This window comes from Pituophis catenifer, unplaced genomic scaffold (genome assembly GCF_029215685.1).
Source record: "Pituophis catenifer annectens isolate HBS135680 unplaced genomic scaffold, rPitCat1.0.hap2 SCAF_7, whole genome shotgun sequence".
Classification (NCBI taxonomy): Eukaryota; Metazoa; Chordata; class Lepidosauria; order Squamata; family Colubridae; genus Pituophis; species Pituophis catenifer.
Window position 1 is genome coordinate 5,595,955 of NW_027256887.1, and position 21,586 is coordinate 5,617,540.

The following is a 21,586-nucleotide window of genomic DNA, read 5'->3' on the forward strand; positions in this document are numbered from 1 at the left end:
TTTTACAGAACATTTTTAAAATGTTTAGAAGCGAGGGAGGGGAAAGGGGGGGGAAGTCGAGAAGGGGGGGTCCGTTTTTTTTAATGCCACCCTGAACCATGATAATTATTTTGAAACGTCGGCGGCACCTGTGCTCTGTGAATAGGTATTTGCCCGGGCAACGGAGATGCCTGCTGAGGTCCTTGTACGCCATGCGGAAGGGACACAGAGCCAGGATGAGGACAGAACCCGGACGCTGTAGGGGTGGCAATACTGGTTGGTCCTTGGGGCTGGAGGTGTGAACCCTGGCCGGGGAGCGGACAGTGCGGCCCTGTTCCGGTTGGCTGATGCTGAGGTCCGGTTCCCAAAGGGGGATGATGCGGCGGCTGTGACGGGTAAGTTGACACTGTTGAATGAGCACTCGAAGGAAAAAGGGAGGGCCCTTGGTGAGATGGGTGATGTAGTCCTTGGGCCGGTGCCGCGTGATGACTGGAGCTTAATACATTGGAAGAAGGTGGTGGTGGGGGCGGCGGAGGCGGCGCCGAGTTGACTACGTGCTGGTGTTGTGCTTGCAAACCTTGATGGGCTGTGGTAGGATGAGTAGGAAGGTGATGAGGGAGGGGGGCGGGAGGAGGCGGCGGGGGCGGAGGCAGGTGGTGACTGGCAGCTTGAGAATGGAGGTGGGAACCGGCGGCCACGGCGTGCACAGGACTCACCCCGTGGGCCACGGCGTGCTGCGGGTTTTGCTGCTGCACGAGGTGTGGTCCGGGCGCGGCGGGAGGGGGCGGAGGCGGGGGCGCCCCCACCACAGAGCTCTGGTGATGAATACTGGCCGTTGGAGATGGCAGAAAGTGCCCGCTGTTGACAAGGTGGCCCGAAACGGGCTGCTGACAGGCGGTACCGGCGAGAGCTTGATTTGGTCCGGAGGGAAAGACGTTTTGTTGGGACGGGATGCTGCTTTTGATCGGATTGTAATTTTGAAAGTTTCCTGAGGGGGGTTGCTGGTTTTGATAATAAGTGGAGGAAGGGGGCGGCGGGGGAGGGGGAGGCGGGGCGGCAGCGTTCAGAGTCTGTTGGTGAAACTGACTGTAAGAGACCGAAGAGGTTGGGGGAAATAACGTCCCGGTGTTCGGCTGCTGGGCGCTAGGCTGGAGAGTTTGGGTGGCGGCGTAAAAGCCCCGGTGTGAGTCTCTCTGAGGCGTCCCCACCTGAGGAGACGGCGGGTGGTGAGGTCGGTATGGTGATCCTAATGGTTGGGAAAGAGGCTTTGGCGACAGGTAGCCGGGGTGAGCCGGGGTGGAGGGTTTGGGAGGGTTTTCTACGTGAGGTGAAGTGGGGCAAGGGAGCTTCAGCGGTGCCGGAGGCAGCTTCTGGGAGAGCGGGTCAGCCGTGCTGCGCAGAAGGGGCTGGGACGGGGGAGGAGGTTTTGAAAGTGCTTCGGCGTTGTTGTTGGAAAGCGGTTTTGGTTGCTGGTCTGGTTTGGGGTGAGTTGTGTTGTCAGCCCCAGGAGTGTCTCCTGCACTCTCCCACTGGGAATCCTGCTTCGTGGGCGTTTTTCCGAGTGACTGAACAGGAACTACAGGATTTGGTGAAGAAGAAGTCTGTATCAAGAGAAAGAAGCGTAAGTGCCCGTCTGTTGTCTAAAACACTATGTATATATATAGGCTCAAGAACAGCATTTCTTCACACAAGATGCTCCCACTTGTCTGACAACAACTGGTGTCTACATCTTTTAACATTTTGAACCTCATAAAAAGAATAATATCCCTGTTCTGTGAAATATATATATATATATATTTCAAACTATTCTAAAAATACGAGTTCCAGGTATATTAGTAAAGAAAGAAGCAGACATCCTGCGAGCTCCGGAACTTAAAATTTTGAAATAATTAAAATTTTATTTAAGCTTTCATCAGCCATCTGCTGACGAAATATATATTTATATATATAAATCAAAACTTCTGGGGAATTGCAGCAGAGAATTAGCAAGGTATGTTTATATTAAGGTAGCTACCCAATTCTTTTAAAAAAGCAAACAATGAAGGCAATATTTAATTGGTATTAATAGATTGGTTCAATACCTGGCGTTAATAGGATAATGACTTCAATGTCCTTTCAACAACTAAACATTTTGAAATCTTACTTAGAAACAAAGCAGGCACATTCTGTAGTATTTCAAATACAGGCATTCCTCAATTTCCGACCCACAATTGAGCCAAAATTTATGATGGTGAGATGTTTGTCAAATGAATTTTGCCCCATTTTCTGACCTTTCTTGCCACAGTTGTTAAGTGAATCGCTACAGTTGTTTAGGTAGTAACAGGGATATTAAGTGAAGCTGGCTTCCCCATTGACTTTGTCAGAAGGTTGCAGGAAGTGATCCCAGGACCCTGGGCCACTGCAACTGTCATAAATATGAACCAAGCGACCAAATTTTGATCACATTACACGGGGATGCTGTGATGGTCGTGTGAAAAATGGTCCTAAGTCACACTTTTTTTGGGTGCCGTTGTAACTATGAACGGTCACTAAATGAACGGTTGTAAGTCGAGGACTGACTGCCGCATTTGCTTATGCTAGTAACTCTCTATCCCATCTTGAAACAGTCCTGTGCAGTTTCTTAGAATTGTGGTTCCTCCTTTACCCATCTTAACTTGTACTGGGGGGAAAAAAAATCACTACTTCCAAGCTTTCTATTTGATGACATATTTCTGCAGCTCACAGATATGTAGAATTATGACCTCAAATCAGAGGGGGGTTTCACATAATTTTACCACCGATTTGCTGTGCACCAACAATGTGAACGCGCGCACCAGGGGTGAAATGCTCCTGGTTCGGACTGGATCGCCTGATCCGGTAGCGATGGCAGCGGGTGGTTCGGAGAACCACTAGCAAAAATCCCTGCCTCCCCCCCCCCATGCCCAGCTGAGCCACGCAATCATCAGAGGCTATTTTTTTTTTGTTTTAAAAGCATTTTTTTCTACAATCTCTCTCTCAAACTATATGTTTGAATTCTAATTAAAATCAGAAGCCGAGTAATAAAATTCAATATCTCTCTCTCTCCCCCCGCCTCTCTCTATATACACACACACACACACACACACACACACACACACACACACACACACACAAACTCGATCATGCTGTGTAAAACAGTACCTTGCTTGGTTTTAGAGGACTTTTGCATGTCTTCAGAGGAGTATCTGGGGATGGACATTCACTTGTAGGCTCCGGATTTTCAGGATCAGTTTCTGTAACAAACAAGAGTCCATAAATAGGAGGATTGCTGGATCTGGACACTGTTAAAACATTTTTTGGGAGGGTGGAGGGGGGGAACGAAAGGACAGATTAAACTTTTATATATGCAACAGACTACTATCCTAAGATCCATTAATAGTGTCCGTGGTGAACAGTTGACACCAATCAAAACAGATCACCAGAAACAATAGCACTTGCAACAGCACTTAAGACTTATATATTGCTTCACAGCCCTCTCTAAACTGTTTACAGAGTCAGCATATTGTCCCCCAACAATTTGGGTCCTCCTTTTACCGACCTCAGAAGGACAGAAGGCTGAATCGACCTTGAGCTGTCAGGATCGAACTGCTGGCAGAATTAGCCGGCAATACTGCATTCTAACCATTGTGCCACCAGGGCTCAGCAACAAAGAGCGGCTCCAAAAGGAGGGAATGTGATCAGAAGCAACGAAGTGATCTCTTACCAGAATCCTTGTCTTTCCTATGATCACTAAGAAGCAACGCTCGCTCATAACTTCGCTCTCTCACTTGCTCCACTGATGTTGAAGAGGTCCTTTAAAAGAAAAACAAAATTCTAACTTGTCATTTGCTTCTTCACAACAAATATTAAAGGCCACTTTAATTCAACTCCCTTGCTGGCTTAACCAGGTTGGAAGGTGCTTCAAAACATTTTGATGGCTTATAGTTTAAGGTTTATAGAATATTTATGCTAGAATGATTAAGGAAAATGCAAAGGCATGGAAATGTTCTACTTTAAATCTTTAAAAGGCCTTTGGTTTCTGGAGGTCCTGCTGGATGCTTCCTTGTGGGAAAAACAGTGGGATGCCACGAGAGTAACGGTGGATGAATCAATCCCATGGTAGTTCACACGGTACAAGAGTTGGATAAACGCATGTGGAGTCTCCGGTGTAAGAACTATATAGTTGCACAGGATCTGAACAGGACAGTGAGCTAAACCACCTGGATTTTTTTTTTTTAACACTGTGAAATCTGTAGCAAGGCATATATTTGCCCCAAGTAAGAAAGAAGGCAGGTAAGTCCAGCAAGAAGGACTCAATTAAAGGAAGGTTGAGGGTGATGTGATGATCCCATGTTTCTTTCTCTGCCCTAAAACGGATTCCCCAACCCCAGGCGGTGGCCCACTATCAGGCTGCGGAAAAGGGAAATGGGTGAGCGCACTTACATGCCCATGTGTTCGCCCACCGTTAACACATAACCATTCCCTCCACCAGGCTGCCACACCATAAAGGTTGGGGGCCACTGCCCTGGAGAACCCCACTTGCCTAATAGAAGGGGGGCAAGAAGATGTACTGCTGACCAGCCAATGGCACTGTTTGCTAATCACCAGAGCAGGTTCTTTCCTTCACCCTTTCTCTGAGAACCATCAGACCGTGCCTTTCCCCGACCTCTGCTAACCACACTGTGCCAAGGGAAGGCTGGCACACAGGGGCTGGCCAAAGAGAGCCCGGGGCAAAAATAAAAAAAAGGCCTTTGCTGCAACCAGCTACTCGAACAAAGGCAGGATGAGTTGTGCAGGATGGAATATCCTGAGGAATCAGCTACGAGGATAAGTGAAACTTGATTTGGGTGTTACCACCTGCCTATTATGGTGGAAATAACCAGTGACCTGAATAGCAGTGAAGGCAGATCTTGGAGCAACAAGGATGATTTTTTTTTTTTAATGTTGGCTTCTTATACACGAAGACATTTCAACCCAGCTTCCTTGGGCTCATCTGCTGCTGTTTTTAAATTCTTTTCAGGTTTTTTCGTTTTTGTATGCTTTTTTATATGCTATGTTTTTATATCTTTTATGCTTTTGTAATTCTTTGTACCCCGCCCTCCTCGTGCTGGTATTTGCCATAATAAAGGTTGGATTTGACTTGACTTGACTTGACTTGATCAATCGTACCGTGGGAGAAGCTTTTCCAGTGCAAGCCATAACTGGTGTGAGAATTAAGCTCGGAGCGATCTGGTTCCAGAGCAGAGTTAGGCGGATTCAACTACGACCCAGTTTTAAAGCCCTGATGCGTACAGCAAAGTGTTCACTGAAACATCGCAAGAAGGGGGAAATGGATCTGAACCACCTGACAGTGGCTAAGACAACCCAGAGTCCTGAAAAATAAGTGACCTCAGAAAAGTACTAAGATTTGAGTAGTTTCTGGCACTCAAAGTAACTTCACAAATCATCTGATACACACACAAAACGTTCTTGCCCTATTCAACCTCCTGCTATCGTTGAGATTTGGATGGCAAGTCTCTGTGCTTAGTTTTCAAAAAAAAAAACAAAACACCAACCAAACCCCAACAGATACTGTATTTTTCGGAGTATAAGATGCACCTACCTTTTTTGGTGAGGAAAACAAGAAAAAGAAATCTGCCTCTGCCTCCCAGCAATTTTTGCTCGTTGCAGCAAACAGCCTGCTTTACTTTCATTTTCGTTTTCAGCATAGCTTGATCAACACAAGGAAAAAAAAATCTGCTCCAGCAATTTACCTCTTTGCAGCAAGCAGCAGAGCCCTGCGCAAAACAGCTGAGAGCAAATCAGCTGAGAGTCGAGAGGCCGATCCAATCAACTTGTGCTAATTAGGCTGTGCTAAAGCTGAAAGGAGCTGTTTCTTCTTGCTGTTTGCTGCAAGGAGGTAGACTGCTGGGAGGCAGAGGCCAAAGGGTGGGGGCCAGTGGGTGGGCGGGGCTACATACAGGAGTTTGACACCCCTGGTCTATTACCATCAGGTGAAATCCAGCAGGTTCTGACAGGTTCTGGAGAACCGGTAGCGGAAATTCTGAGTAGTTCAGAGAACCGGCAAATAACACCTCTGGCTGAGTCCAGAGTGGGGTGGGAATGGAGATTTTGCAATATCCTTCTCCTGCCACGTCCACCAAGCCACGCCCACAGAACCGGTAGTAAAAAAAAATTGGTTTTCATCACTGATTACCATCCAAAAGATTCGTAAGTCTCTTCAGTTTATATGCAGACTAGTTTTACTTTGACATTTCTCAAAGCGATTTACAGGTAGTCCTTGGCTTGCGACATTCAGTGTCCGTTCAAAGTTACAACGGCATGGATAAAAAGCGACTTTATGACCACTTTTCACAGTTACAACCTTTGCAGCCTTCCTACAATCGTTGTGATCAAAATTCAGACACTTGGCAACGGATTCATATTTATGACCGTTGCAGTTTCCCCTTGGTCACGTGATCAAAATATAGATTTAATATTCATGACGTTTGCAGTGTCCTGGGGTCATGGGATCCCTCTTTTGTGACCTACCGACTAGCAAAGTCAATGGAGGAAGCCAGATTCACTTAACAACTGTGTGCCTAACTTAACCACTGCAGTGATTCACATAATAACTGGCGGGAAAGGTCGTAAAACGGGACAAAACTCACTTAACAAATGTTTCACTTAATTAATAGAAATGTTGGGCTCAAATTTTGGTCGTAAGTCAAGGACTAGCTGTATTCCCAATCAGCCAAAGCCAAGAATTGGGAAACCAGCTTCTGCCACCGTTTGATGGTTTAGCTACTACTGACCGGATGATCCTATTTTGCAACGTTAGCAAGCTCTCAAGGGTGATTTTGAAGAAGAACTTACCACTGGGCCTCCGGATCGCTCTTTTCACCGGATGCCTCCTTTAAGGAAGCCGAGTTTTCAGCCTCTTCTGAAATGGCACCGTGCTCAGTGGCTGGCAAAGATACAGGGAGGCTAGCAGTGTGTTCCCTCTCCGGCTGCTCCCCGTTTTCGCCGCTGTTGTAGCCATCGGTAGCAGCACTGCCGTTTCCTCCCCCAGCGGCGTGAGGCGACATGCTCAAGAGAGAGAAGTTTTCTGCTTTAGAGCCGCTTTTTCGGGCTTCTCGCTGCCTCTTGCGGTATTCCAGAAGCGACACCTGAGAAAGAAGCAAAAAGGAAAAGTTGTGATTTCTCTAAAGTTCTCTTAAGTATTGCAGCTCAGGTCTCCCTCCCCTCCCTGGAGGCTGGAAATAGCCCGTTTCCTGACTTCAGGTGGGCACGCGTACCATAGGTTCGTCGTCATGGTCGTAGAGCTTTCTTATTTTGTTTTGTGTTCTTTGACCATCTGAATAACATGCTGATTCATTGTCCCAAAGGGGCTTTTTCAAAAGGCAATTGGAACGTGGTTTTTCCTTGAAGATGTTTCGCTTCTCCTCCAAGAAGCTCCTTCAGTTCGGAAGAAGGACTGAAGCAAAGTCCAGCTGCGTTCTGAAAAAGCACTTTTGGGACCACTATGACCTGGATGACTTGAGAATCTCCAGAGACATGCCAATTTATCCACTGTAGTATTTTAAAAGCACCGAGCCGCAAAAATTAGTTTAAAAGTATTCGACACTTTGGCATTGGCTTGCTTTTCTATTAATGTAGACATTTCTGCTTATGAAGCACCGACAGGTAGTCCTCAATTTATGACCGGTTGCTTAACGACTGTTCGAAATTACAACAGACTTCAAAAAAGTTACTTGCAATCCATCTTTAAATTTACAACTGCCATGACTCCCATGTCACATGACTTGCATCCCTAATTATGTTATGGACATTTTCCCTCACAAGCTTACTTCAGACTAAGCTGCTCCAGTGCCGTAGATTATCAGGTTCCAAACTCCAACTACAGGTAGTCCTTGATTTACAACAATTTGTTTAGTGACCATTCAAAAGTTACAACGGCACTGAAAAAAGTGACGTAGGACCGTTTTTCATACTTACAACCACTGAGGCATGCCCATAGTCACGTGATCCAAATTCAGACAGCAGGTAACTGTCTCATATTTATGACGGTCGTGGTGTCCCGGGGTCATGTGATCCCCTTTTGCGACCTTCTGAAGTCAGGTTCCCTTAATAACCGCGATACTAACGTAACAACTGTGGCAAGAAAGGTTGTAAAATGGAGCAAAGCTCACTTAACAAATGTCTCGCTTAGCAACAAGCGAGATAAATTGTGGTCATAAGTCGAGGACTTGTCTGTATACCTTCATTTTATTCCATTATTAATCTACTCCAGTGGCTTTGGAAAACTATAAAAAGGCACAATTGATGTGTACATAAATATTTGAAAATTAAACTTCAATATTGCTAGTTCTTAAGTTGATTCAGTTTGCCAGTAGGAGTCTTACACTAAAGCCTTCGAAAAATCATAAGAATATAAATTTACGGACAAGCAGGAAATGCCTTCCTCCTGTTGTTTTGCGCTTTAAATTAAACGTCTACTTGAGTCGGTACCTTTTTCTTTTGCGGAGGATTCTGGGGTGTGCAATTGCCATCCATCATGTTGTCACTGTTGGCAGTCCTTCCAAAACTAGCTGCGAGTCCCTCTTCAGAAGTACAAAACACGGGCGTTTCCACAAACATGCCCCGAGCATCGTCTGGAATCAGGCACTTCGACTCGTTGATTCGGAACCCGCCGCCGACTTCTAACTGGTGCGAAGGAGTTAAGTCTCTCAAATTAGAATTCATGGAGAAATTGACACCTGTCCTGTCGGGACTCTTGATCCAGGTTGGATACACCGTTCCCCGCCCGCAGTGAGCCGTTTCCAGTTGGCTGTTTGCATCAGTCCGGTTGTGGCAGGGAGCAGCGTCCAGCGTTTTATGCAGTGCACTTTGCTCGATGGCTTCAAGTCCCAGCTGGAGCTCCGAGGAGGGGCTCTCTTTCTCTCCCGAGCACTGCCGGGGGCCATCGGATCTGTTCCTGGGACTGGAATAGCCGATCGTTTTGATCTCTTGCAGGCATATTTCCGTAAGGCTGGCATTTCTGAACGGATTGAGTGCTAGCATGGAGGAGCAGGAACGTTCGTAACCCTGTCCCAAAAAAAGATGGGGGAGGCGACAGTGTTGAGGAAATAGCGTAAAACCATTAGCCTACATAAAAGTGATCTCCGTGATAACAATTCCGGTAGTTCGCTTTTAATGTATAGTTCATTTTTTTCTGGTTCACTTTTAAAGCCAACTTGTAGATCTAGTCAATGGAGATCTATAAAATACGTGAGGTTTTTCCTTAAGGTTACAGGTGTGTTCGTATAGACACTTGTAAATTTTTATTTCTCTTTGTCCTTTCCTATCATGCAATATTCTAACTTGTAGATCTATTCAATGGAGATCTATAAAATATGTGGGACTTTTCCCTTAAGGTTACAGGTGTGTTTGTATAGACACTCGTAAGTTTTTATTTCTCTTTGTTCTTTCATATTATTCTATTTTTAATATTCCAATTGTTCTCTTTTAAAACTGCTTTACTGAAACAATCTTTGAATCATAGCTGGTGACTATACACATTCCTAAGAACTAAAAAGTTCTGGAAGAATAACAAAAGCTAGTTATTCCAATTAATTGTATTGAGACCACCTGAGGGGGTAGACAGCAAATGGATTTCCTTTATTTATGACTGTGAATTACATTAAAAGACAACATTGTCTGAACACTTTGCCATATCTAGATTGCATATCTGTTAGTTTATTTTATTTAGTATATTAAACCTTTTATGTACATTCCATCAACTTTTTTTTTTCTTTTAAAAGAAAATCCTACTTACTTTGTGAAAGTAGGAGCTTGGGAAGCTAAACCCTAGGAACTATTAATGATTCATCAGGATTTCATTTCATATCTTTTCTTATCTCTTAGGATTTACTGTCTGCAAATGTGTATTCTTACAAACCTCCCTGAACTATACATTCTACGAACTTAGGGTGTAGAAAAAGATTTGCAAAGCCGACCAAATAAAACTTCCCACACAAACTTACCTCTTGACTAAATGTTCGCCTCTTAACTTCTGGAGAGCTGTCAGGTGAAGAAATATTCTGCAGTAAAAAAAAAAAAAAATCAGGAATGTTTAAAAACTGCAGAACCAAAGCATTCTGATGACTTTTGAAAACAAGGAACGAAATAATTTCTCTTCAATCGTGTAAAGCTACCTATTATTTAGTTAAGGTTTGACTGCATTGCAGGAGCTGAAAAGAGAACCTAAAAACGACATGGGGGCCATGACCCACTCTGACCCTTCCTTCTTAGGAAAGGCTCTTTAGAAGCATCCTTCATAGGCTTCTAAAGGCAACAGTAGCAACAAGATTACAGGTAGTCCTTGACTTATGACCATAACGGAGGCCAAAATTTCTGTTGCTAAGTGAGGCATTTGTTACGTGAGTTTTGGCCCATTTTATGGCTTTTCTGGCCACAGTTGAATCACTGCAGTTGACAAGTTAGTAACCTGGTTGTGGAGTAGTAGTGAATCTATCTCCCCCATGGCCGTTGCTTGTCAGAAGGTCGCAAAAGGGGATCACGTGACCTTGGGACACAGCAAAGGTCATAAATATGAACCAGCTGCCAAGCGTCTGAATTTTGATCACATCATCATGGGCGTGCGGCAAAGATCGTAACTACTATTAGGAAAAAACTTTCCTAAGTCACATTTTTTCAGTGCTGTTGTAACTTTTACAGCCACTGTTGTAAGTCGAGGATTACCTGCATAGCGTTATTCCTCATGAACAGAGCTGATTTTTTTTTTCCTAAAGTGATTAAGCTACCTGGGTTGTTTTACCTGACAAGGGAGTAGCCAAAGGCTCACCTCAAAGTGCACTGCGTTTCCATGGACACATGGAATCACCGAAGTTACAGATGAATAAATAGGTTTGTAACCATTCCTACAGGTTTCATCTTCCGTTTTTATTCTGGGAGGCGTGGCGAGCAACAATGGGTCTGAGGCAGAGAGATCGGCGTGGGTGGGCGTGGCATAGGGAGAAGGAGTGGGCGTCGACGTTTCTGAGTAGGCGGAGTCCAGCAGCTGGTACTGTCTTCGCTTTTTGAGTGGCGTCGTCAGATCTGCAGGTAACGATGGGGAGAAAAAGCAGAAGCCCAATTAAGTCATTTTTCTTGGCCGTACTGGTATGTAGCCAGTTTCAAACAATTGTGTGATTACAACAGGTTCATGAACTCATCACCGGCTGCAAAATGAACTCCTATCATTTTAAGAAATAAACACTTGTGGGCCGATTTAAGCATTTGCTCCACCATTTAAAACTAATATACGGTTAAGAGGTCTTCCCTTCTTTCAGGATCTGAAACTGATATATATAAATACAACTTCCCACACAAACTTCGTTTTTATATATATATAAATATGTATGTAAAATAACAGCCATGGTGGCGCAGAGGTTAGAATGCAGTCTTGCTGGTTAACTCTGCCCACTGCCAGTTCAATCCTGACTGGCTCAAGGTTGACTCAGCCTTCCAACCTTCCGAGGTCGGTAAAATGAGGACCCAGGTTGTTTGGGGGCAATTGGCTGACTTTGCAAAGAGCTTAGAGAGGGCAGTAAAGCACTGTGAAGCAGTATATAAGTCTAAGTTCTATTGCTATATACATACACACCAAAAGGAGGGGAGGGGAGCCTCTATCAGTACTTGAGGCATAGTCTTCGACTTACAGCAGTTCATTTAATGACTGTTCTAAGTTACAACAGCACTGAAAAAACTGACTTCTGACCGTTTTTCACACAACCAATGTGGCATCCCCATGGTTAAAGGTAAAGGTTCCCCTCGCACATACGTGCTAGTTGTTCTCGACTCTAGGGGGCGGTGCTCATCTCCGTTTCAAAGCCGAAGAGCCAGCGCTGTCCGAAGACGTCTCCGTGGTCATGTGGCCGGCATGACTCAACGCCAAAGGCGCATGGAACACTGTTACCTTCCCACCAAAGGTGATCCCTATTTTTCTACTTGCATTTTTTAACGTGCTTTCGAACTGCTAGGTTGGCAGAAGCTGGGACAAGTCACGGGAGCTCACCCCGTTATGCGGCACTAGGGATTTGAACCGCTGAATTGCTGACCTTTTGATCAACAAGCTCAGCCTCTTAGCCACTGAGCCACTGCGTCCCCATGGTTACGTGATTAAAATAGGGATGCTTGGCAGCTGGTTCACATTTATGACAGTTGCAGTGTCCCCAGGTCATGTGATCCCCTTTTGTGATCTTCGGACAAGCAAAGTCAATGGGGAAGCCAGATTCACTTAGCAACCGTGTGAGTAAATTAACCACCGCAGTGATTCACTAAACAACTGTGGCAAGAAAAGTTGTAAAACGGGGCAAAATTCACCTCACAACTGTCTCGCTTAGCAACAGACATTTTGGGCTCAATTCTGGTCATAAGTCGAGGACGGCCTGTTAAAAGGGTACTTGAGAAACAGAGGCTCCCAACTGGTGGTCTGGAAACCATAAGCCACACCAGCCCTGAACATGGGATAAGGGTGAAATACATCGCTAATGTCACCTGTCAAGCAACAGCTGTCGGCCAGTAATAAGGGGCTTCTACTTTCACCATTGACTGTAGGACTTCTGCATCTTTCATGGGGTGAGGAAATGAAAAACCCAACAACCGAGTTTTCTTCTTCCATAGCTTGCTTTAACCAACGCTGCAAAACAGGAACAGTGAAGGTGACGATGGCACAAATGGACACTTAAAGCTCACCTTATACCAACATTGTTTTTAAGCTACTGCCATTATTAAGACAAAATATAAATAATCTGTAGCTCAAAAATAGGGGGCAAAATAAATGTAACCAGCTTGACAAAATAACAGAAGTCTTCGCCCAAGGGTGGAATGACAACTGATTCGCTGCTGCTACCGAAAAACAATTTTATCGGGGATCCCTTGCCACTTCCTAATCCAGAAAACAGGTTTTTTTTAAAAAATGTTCTAGATAACTCTAGGCTAGCAGGTATGTTACCTTCTTGCAGGAACCCAGAATGCTTTCCACCGGTTCTTTTCTCCGCCGTTTTTCAGAAAGGAAGGGCGATGTAAAACGGATATAGTGCTTCGGAGTCGTATATACATGCGGGCTGAAAGTGAGGCCTGGTAAAGAATTCAGCTGGGTCGCCAAGACCTCTGGGTCGGTGGTTATGCGCAGAGGCTTCTCGGAGAGGTTTTCCACTGGCTTTCCCGGCTTCTCGTTCTTCTCGCTTAACCACTCACTCACCAAGTGCTAAAACAGAAAAAGCAGCAGAACCCTTACTCCGGCGTTCCGGTGAACATTAAGAGGGGGGGGGAGAGAGAGAGGGAGAGAGAGAGAGAGAGAGAGAGAAGACGTACAGGTAGTCCTTGACTACCCCGGTTTGTTTAGTGACCATTCGAAGCTACAGCAGCGCTGAACAAAAGTGATTTAATACTTTTTCACACTTAAGACTATTGTAGCGTCCCCATGGTAACGTGATCAAAACCCAGACAGTTGGTGACTGCCTTATATTTATGACGGTTGCAGAGTCCCAGGGCCACGTGATCCCCTTTTGTGACCTTCTGACAAGCAAAGGTCTTCTCAGACCTTTGGGGAAGCCGGGTTCACTTAAACTGGGTTACTAACTTAACAACTGCCTTGGTTCATTGCGGCAAGGAAGATCACAAAATGGGGCAAAACTCACTAACGGTCTCGTTTAGGAACAGAAATTTCAAGGTCAAAAGCAAAAAAAATACATACTTGGATAGAAAAAAATGATAAAGCAATAATAGATCTGAAACCAGAAATATTTCTGTTGGGTATATTACCAAAACAGTATAATAAAGGGAATACATGCATAATTTTAGATGTATTAACGGCAGCAAGAATTGTGTTTGCACAACAATGAAAAAATGAAGAGATCCCGACAGAGGAAAGTGTTAGAAAAAATATTAGAATGTGCTGAGATGGATCGATTAACAGTTAAAAGAAAAGAAAAGGAAGAAACAGAATTCTCTTTAACATGGGACTTGTTTTACCAATGGCTAACTAATAGGAACAGAGGTTAGAAACTAAAAAGATTAAAAAGATAATTAAAAAAAAATTTGTATTGAAAATTTTGCAAGGATAAACTAAATATATTATTACTTTCTGATTAATATGTCTATTATGATTACTACTATGATTGTTGTTGTACTTTTACTTAAAACTAACTGCGCCCAGACAACACGCTAGCCATCTGCTGACATCATCAGACGATTAAACTCCCATTACAGAGATCTCTGCCTTTATATGCCATTAATCTATTTAGCCCTTGCGCGTGTAGTAGGCCCTTCCAGCCGTCTTCCACTTGTAATCAGCTGTGTTGTTTTTGTTGTCGTCATGCTGGATGATGGAGGCTTGATTCCTGCTGTTTCCTCCCTCCTCGCTTGCTTATCAGTGGGGGATGATGTTAACCTGTCAGCTACTGCAATTTGCTGCCTTGTCTGCGACCTTGTTGTCAGCCAGTTTGTTTCTCAGTAATCCTATCTGTTGCAGTTTGAGACAGCCTTGCCGGGTTGCTCTGTGTTTGGTCAGGACTAACTGTGCCTTCACAGGATGAGTCTGCATGCCCAGAGGTGGGGTGGGGGTGGGGGTGGGGGTGTGCCTTTGGTCTCTGCTCACTGATGGAAAGTTCGTGTTCGTGTACCCTGGTCTGTAACCGCTTGGCCGTTTCCTCTACGTAATTGCTTGCACAATTACTACAGTTGATGCGGTAAACTATTGAAGATGTCTCCTCCTTGGACAATGCTTCCTTTGGGCTCATCACTCTCATTTTCAATGTTTGGTCCGGCTTGTGCGCCACTTTGACTCCATGTGCCGAGAGGATGCATGCAGCAGTTTCGGATACCCCCTGTACATATGGGAGTACCCTCCACACAGCAGTTCCACTGGCACCTTCAGCAGGCTGCCGAACCCTAGGTGTAGCACACCTTCGGATAAAGTCCGTTGAGTATCCGTTGAGCTTGCAGACCTGATAAAAGATATGCCCGCTCCTTGGCTTTAGCTGCTGGTGTACTACAATGAGTGTCTATCCTACTGAACAGTGCCCGAATACAACTGATTTTATGTGCCATGGGGTGATTGCTCTCATTATGTAAAATACGGTCCGTGTTCGTGGTTTTCCGATGCACACGTGTGTCAAGACTCCCGTCTGGGTTGCGGTTGACCAGCACATCCAGAAAGGCCAGCGTGTTGTTGGTCTCTTCCTCCATCGTAAATTGAATGTCTGGATATATGGAATTGAGGGTTCTTATAAAGCTGGTCTTATCTCGCCATTTAATGATGACAAATGTGTCATCGACATAATGTGCCCAAAACCTGGGCTTGTAACTTTTCATAGCCTCTTTTTCCAATTTCTGGAGGACTGCCTCTGCTACCACTTCCGAGATCGGAGATCCCATGGGCGTTCCCCTTTATCTGTTCGTACCAATGGCTGCCAAATGTGAAATAGGTCCGAAGGCAGAAATTCAGCAGGTGGAGGAGGTCCTCTGTGCTAGGTGATTTGGGACTGTGTGACTCCCTCTCCACTAATAATTCCCTTATAGTTAGGGCCGCCAGCTCCTAGGGGATGGACGTAAACTGAGACACATCAAATGACACCATGGTTTCGTCTTCCCCAACTCCACTCCGTCCAACCTTTGTAAAAAGTCAGTGGAGGACCTCACTGTGGTAGTGGCGTCTTCAACCAGATGTCGTAGTTGTTCATATAACCATTTGGCTAAGCCACTTAGCCAAATGCCACTTGGGATATTCTACAGTTAAGGGTATCAAAGTGAGTATCTGTCAACCTCGCCCGACACTGTTTTTGGCATTGCCTAATTCTTACCGTTTGCGCATTGATTTGGCACTGTTCAGTAGGATAGACACTCATTGTAGTACACCAGCAGCTAAAGCCAAGGAGCGGGCATATCTTTATCAGGTCTGCAAGCTCAACGGATACTTGCTACACCTAGGGTTCAGCATCCTGCTGAAGGTGCCAGTAGAACTGCTGCGTGGAGGGTACTCCCATATGTACAGGGGGTATTCGAAACTGCTGCACGCATCCTCTCGGCACATGGAGTCAAAGGTACCCACCTCCCACCTCTGGGCATGCAGACTCATCCTGTGAAGGCACAGTTAGTCCTGACCAAACACAGAGCAACCCGGCAAGGCTGTCTCAAACTGCAACAGATAGAATTACTGAGAAACAAACTGGCTGACCACAAGATCACAGACAAGGCAGCAAATTGCAATAGCTGACAGGTTAACATCATCCCCCACTGATAAGCAAGGGAGGAGGGAGGAAACAACAGGAACCAAGCCTCCATCATCCAGCATGACGACAACAAAAACAACACAGCTGATTACAAGTGGAAGACGGCTGGAAAGGCATATTACACGCGCAAGGACTAAATTGATTAATGGCATATAAAGGCAGAGATCTCTGTAATGGTACTTTAATACTCTGACGATGTCAGCAGATGGCTGACAAAAGTTTAGTAAAATAAAATTTTAATTCTTTTAAAAATTTAAAATCTTAAGTTCTGGAGTTCGCAGTATGTCTGCTTCTTTTTTTATTAATATAGCAGCAATGAAGTAAGTCCCACGTACCTTTTTCGTTTTGGGGTATTTAGTGGGGCATTTATTAAGTGCTGGGGCTTCAGGTTCAGGAACTATTTCAGCCACGGGTGCCTCTGGTTCAGGCTCAGCGGAAAGCACGGTGGCTTCAGGTTCATTGTGCTGTGAAATCACTTCCACGTCAGGAGAGGATGGCTGGATATCCGAACACATGCTAACAGTTCTGTGCCTTCGTCGCTGCTGCCCGATATGTGTTCTATTCCGGGAAAAGCTTTTTCTCTGTTTTGTCCGGTTGACTTTGGCAGGGGTTGGTTTGGTGGCAGTTTCCTCTTTTGCTGGTTCCTGAACATTACACATAATCCAAAGTTATACACCTTCAATAAACTTTGTGCGTTTTCCCAAATCGGGAAAAGCTACACAAAGGATAAAAATACACGTTTGGCAGTACTGCTCATACATCTTATTTAGGATCATTTTAGCGTTTCTGTCCCTTGGCAGAATTTTTATTTTTATTTTTGGTACTATTTCCACTGATTATTATGAACGCTAGGGCTGCATTCACATACAATTCCAAATCTCAAAATTCACTTTCTTAAGCAAACGTTAAGCATTGCAAAAGTTGGTGGACTAGAATGAAACAACCAGTTTGATGACCAGATGACAGGGGCTCAGGCCTTCACTGAAGTCACAGAGTCTCTTGTGTGACTTGGGTTGGTCACTCTGTCTCAGCCCAGCCCATCTCATTATATTGCTGCTTAGCAGAGCAGGGACACCAAATGTATTTTCCCAAGAAGAGTGGGATAGGAACAGAGCAATGAAGAAATAACACTACTTGACTCTATGTGAAAAGCATCAAAACAGGTAAGATAATTTCCGGAGATAATCATGTAATAAAACATAGGCATTTACCTGAACAAATTCTGTCTCGTTGATGATCTGGGTATCCCTGCATTCTGATTTTATTTCTGTCTTAGCTGTACTGATTCTTTCCAAAGCTTGTTCTCTTCTTTTTTCTCTTTTTTCTAACCTGGCAAAAGCTTGAAGGATGGCTTCCATCTTCCGTTCTTCTCTGGTCTGAAGAATGTAATAACACTGATGCTTAAATAACTCATACATTAAATGACTTAAAATACAAAAAAAAAAGTCATTCAAAGTATTCTTGACAGATCACGTTCATAAAATCAATTTTACTGAATCCACATTTTCTTCCATAGTAATATGACATTTACATTTTGAAACCTGCTATATACGTGCACATGTATACGGTATTTACTAATAACGTATTAAAAGTTTCAAATGATGGGGACCCTGTATGGATTAGAATTAAATGAACAGTTATTTAATTTTAGATTTAAAGTAATTTTAATAAACTAAATAATTTAAAATATTATTTTAAATGCACTGGTATTTCACAACTGCATTATATAAAATATTATAATCTATGAATAGTAAACATGTTGTCTCCCATCTTAATCTTCTCTATCAGAAACGAGGTCAGATTATGCATGTATCAATATCTAAGCAACTTTCGATAGTGCTTTTACAATGACTAGGATTTAAACTTCTTAGAATATAAAAACATTATCTCCTTTATTTGAGGTATACAATTAGCCCTCTAAGGATCATCACGTCAGACAAATCATTACTTTCAGGTGATCACTTATGGTGATGGTGTTTATTACAGATATCACAAGCACACAAATTAACTCACCAAATCCCTGCGTTTATGAATCTTATTCTGATTCTTCATTTTTTCCAGAGATAAGGAGAAAACTTTAAATAAGCTAGTGCTGAGCTACAGAGATTTTTCAGCTAAGGAGGCATGATGGTGGCATGCCTCTGGGAGAGTGACAATAACAATTTCACTGTGGCCAGGGACCACACAGAGAAATTGTTGAGTGATGAGTGAAACTTGAACAAGAGAATTGTGAGGTTTTATACTGATGGGAGCACATGAGATCTGCACCTCCAGGTCTTTAAGTTTCCAACAACATTCCTTTCCATAGAAATTAAAGCCCTATCAACCTCTTATAGAAATTACATGTAGTCCTCAACTTACGAGAGTTAGTTTAGTGACCGTTACAACAGCACTGAAAAAAGTGACATCACCGTTTTTCACACTTACGATCGGGCAGCAACCCTTGTGGTCACAGGATTAAAATTCAGACGCTTGGCAACTGCCTCATATTTATGACGGTTGCAGTGTCCCAGATCACACGATCTCTTTTTGTGACTTTCTGACAAAGTCAATTGGGAAAGCCAGATTCATTTAACAACTGTGTGACTAACTTAACCACTGCAGGGATTCACTTAATAACTGTGGCAAGAAAAGTCAGAAAACGAAGCAAAACTCACTTAACAACTAGCAACAGAAATTTTTGGACTCAATTGTTTGTCATAAATTGAAGACTACCTGTACCTTAATGCTCTTTATCTCAGCAACCAGTCAGAACTGTGCCTTGTTTTTCTTTATTGCCAGCAAGTATCCACCAAACACCATTCCCTCCGTTGCCAATAATCCAGACAGCTGGAACAGCTGGAGTTATGACTAGAATAGATAAGTCTGCCTCCACTGTAGTTCCAGAGTGAGCCCAGCCTTCAACGGCTACTTTAAAACGTTTGACTTCATGTATGGCATTGTCACAGGGTTCGTGACAGCAGCCCAACCAACGGTCCGCTTAGAGAGGATCCTATAAAGATAACACTTAATCCCATTATTTATTTATTTTATTAGTCATATTTCTATGCCGCCCACTCTCCGAGGACTCTGGGCGGCTTACACCAAAGACAGTATACTAAATAGCATATTGCCCCCAACAATCTGGGTCCTCATTTTACCCACCTCGGAAGGATGGAAGGCTGAGTCAACCTTGACTTTGGACAACTACTTGCCCTTTCGGTCTTACACACAATAAAAATATCCTCTGGAAATAATAGCATATTGCCCCCAACAATCTGGGTCCTCATTTTACCCACCTCGGAAGGATGGAAGGCTGAGTCAACCTTGACTGGACAATTACTTGCCCTTTCGGTCTTACACACAATAAAAATATCCTCTGGAAATAATACTCGGATCACTGTTGATGGCAACAGGATGTTCAAAGTTTTCTATACATCATCACTGTAGACAGCCATAATTAGTCTTCTAGCCCTCCATTTTCACATCTCTTGGCCAATACCTGTAAGATAAAGTTTTCCACTACTGTTGCCACCGAATATACAGATCCGAAAATGCTTCCCGAAGATTCTAGCATGTGTATTGTTTCATACATACTTGAATGCAATCTTAAGATATTAATTTGATTCAAGTGCCAGTATTACCCAAATGGCCATACATACTCCGCTTCTACCGTTAATACGGATTTCTCTTATATTTTACAGCGCTAGAAATTGTTCAGCTATTTTTTTTTATTAAAATCTACTTTAAAAATTGGCTGAAAACTGAAGTCTTGGAAATATCTTCCTATTGGTTGACAGGATTATGACATCACTTCTGAATTTCCCCAGCAACTGTAGATACACATGCACAGGAACAGCTTCTGTTTTTACTCTTCGTCTGCCTGCTTTGATAGTTCTGCTGTTATCTATATCAGGCATCAAAATCTTCTAAGATTCCTAAGGTGAGCAAGTTGATCTTTCAGATAGGAGGAAATCTTTCCAGCTACTGCTGTTGGAAGTTTCTGTTTCTCTTCCATCTTTCCTAATTACTTTATGGTCCATCACTTTTTTCCAGTTTATAAAATCTGGCCTAGGAATTGCAGATTTTTTGAGAAAGGAAAAGATGCAGCACTGGGGGAAAAAGTTACTAGATTTATATGAAAAAAAAAATCCAGTGTGTTGGTTGCTTTCCATGGCCATGAGATTTCTCCGTGCAGATAAACAAGCTGAGAAAGAGCATGAGTAGAGTTACTTATAGTAAAGCATGAGAAGCATAGCAGAAGCCAATGTATTCTCTGTAAACAAAGGTGCAAGGTAGCGCCTTTTATTTGATGGCTTTAACTCAGCCATTATGGGAAGAAAAGCCAAAGTTCAAAAGAATTACCCCCCAAACTTGACCTGATGCTTTAATTTAGTAGTTCTCTCATCTCTGCTGAAGAAATTTTGTCATCTTTACATTTCAATTATAAGAGCATGGAGGGAAAGTGCATTTGCTATACCCTACCCAGTCCTCAGTGTCTATAAACAATGAAAGATAATTATTATGTATTGTGAGCGGAATCAAACACTCAAAGCTGAAGATCTTAAAATTTCTTTTCAAGCCATCTTTCTCCTGCACTTGCCTTACAGCCCATTATACGAAATGGAAGTTTACTGATCTGTACTCTCATGCCATTGAGAACTGTGCTGGTGACAGCTTCTTCTGCCCAGCTTAATTTACTATATGAATAAGAGCCAAACATGAATGAATGAATGAATATATATATATATATGCATGTTTTTTTCCCTCCCATATACACATGCAGGATTCTGTACTTACTTTTCAAAATGATCTTGCAGCCCAAAGCAGATGGAATTCCATTAACTGTTTTGGGCCTCATTTGTTAAATACAGGTAGTCCTCAACTTGTGACCACAACTGAGCCCTAAATTTCTGTTGTTAAGCAAGTTTTGCCCCATTTTATGACTTTTCTTGCCCCAATGTTAGTGAATCACTGCTGTAAATAACATGGTTGTTAAGTGAATCGGGCTTCCCCATTGAAACTGCTTGTCAGGTGGTCGCAAAAGGGGATCATATGACCCCGGGAACTACTGCAACTGGCTTAAAACACATGCCAGTTGCCAAGCCTCTGAATTTTGATCACATGACTATCAGGATGCTGCAGTCACACACTTTATTTTAATCAGTCACTTTTTTCAGTGTTGCTATAACTTTGCACAGTCACTAAATGAACATAAGTCGAGACTACCTGTATTTATTTACTAAATGTATTAAACAGTGGAGGAAACAGGAATATTTTCCTGTTTTCAGGTTAGGATAACTTGAGATGGAAACAAACAAACAAACAGAAACCTCCATAGATGATGTTTCAATGTTTGTTTCTCTTCTTTGAGG

The 21,586-nt window shown here is 43.4% G+C and overlaps 1 protein-coding gene across 4 annotated transcripts in view; it reads right to left on the reverse strand.

Moving 5' to 3' along the window:
- Positions 1-21,586, reverse strand: part of KMT2E (lysine methyltransferase 2E (inactive)) — a 58,847-nt gene continuing 37,261 nt past the window's right edge. For all 4 annotated transcript variants that reach the window (XM_070947713.1, XM_070947712.1, XM_070947711.1 and 1 more), the window contains 11 exons: positions 17,444-17,608; positions 16,568-16,876; positions 12,953-13,207; positions 12,496-12,637; positions 10,802-11,055; positions 9,981-10,037; positions 8,467-9,042; positions 6,832-7,124; positions 3,701-3,789; positions 3,139-3,230; positions 1-1,580 (listed from right to left, as the gene is read on the reverse strand). In XM_070947713.1, the coding sequence (XP_070803814.1) occupies positions 81-1,580; positions 3,139-3,230; positions 3,701-3,789; positions 6,832-7,124; positions 8,467-9,042; positions 9,981-10,037; positions 10,802-11,055; positions 12,496-12,637; positions 12,953-13,207; positions 16,568-16,876; positions 17,444-17,608 (3,732 nt within the window). In that variant the 3' untranslated portion in view covers positions 1-80. The remainder of the gene's footprint in view (positions 1,581-3,138; positions 3,231-3,700; positions 3,790-6,831; positions 7,125-8,466; positions 9,043-9,980; positions 10,038-10,801; positions 11,056-12,495; positions 12,638-12,952; positions 13,208-16,567; positions 16,877-17,443; positions 17,609-21,586) is intronic.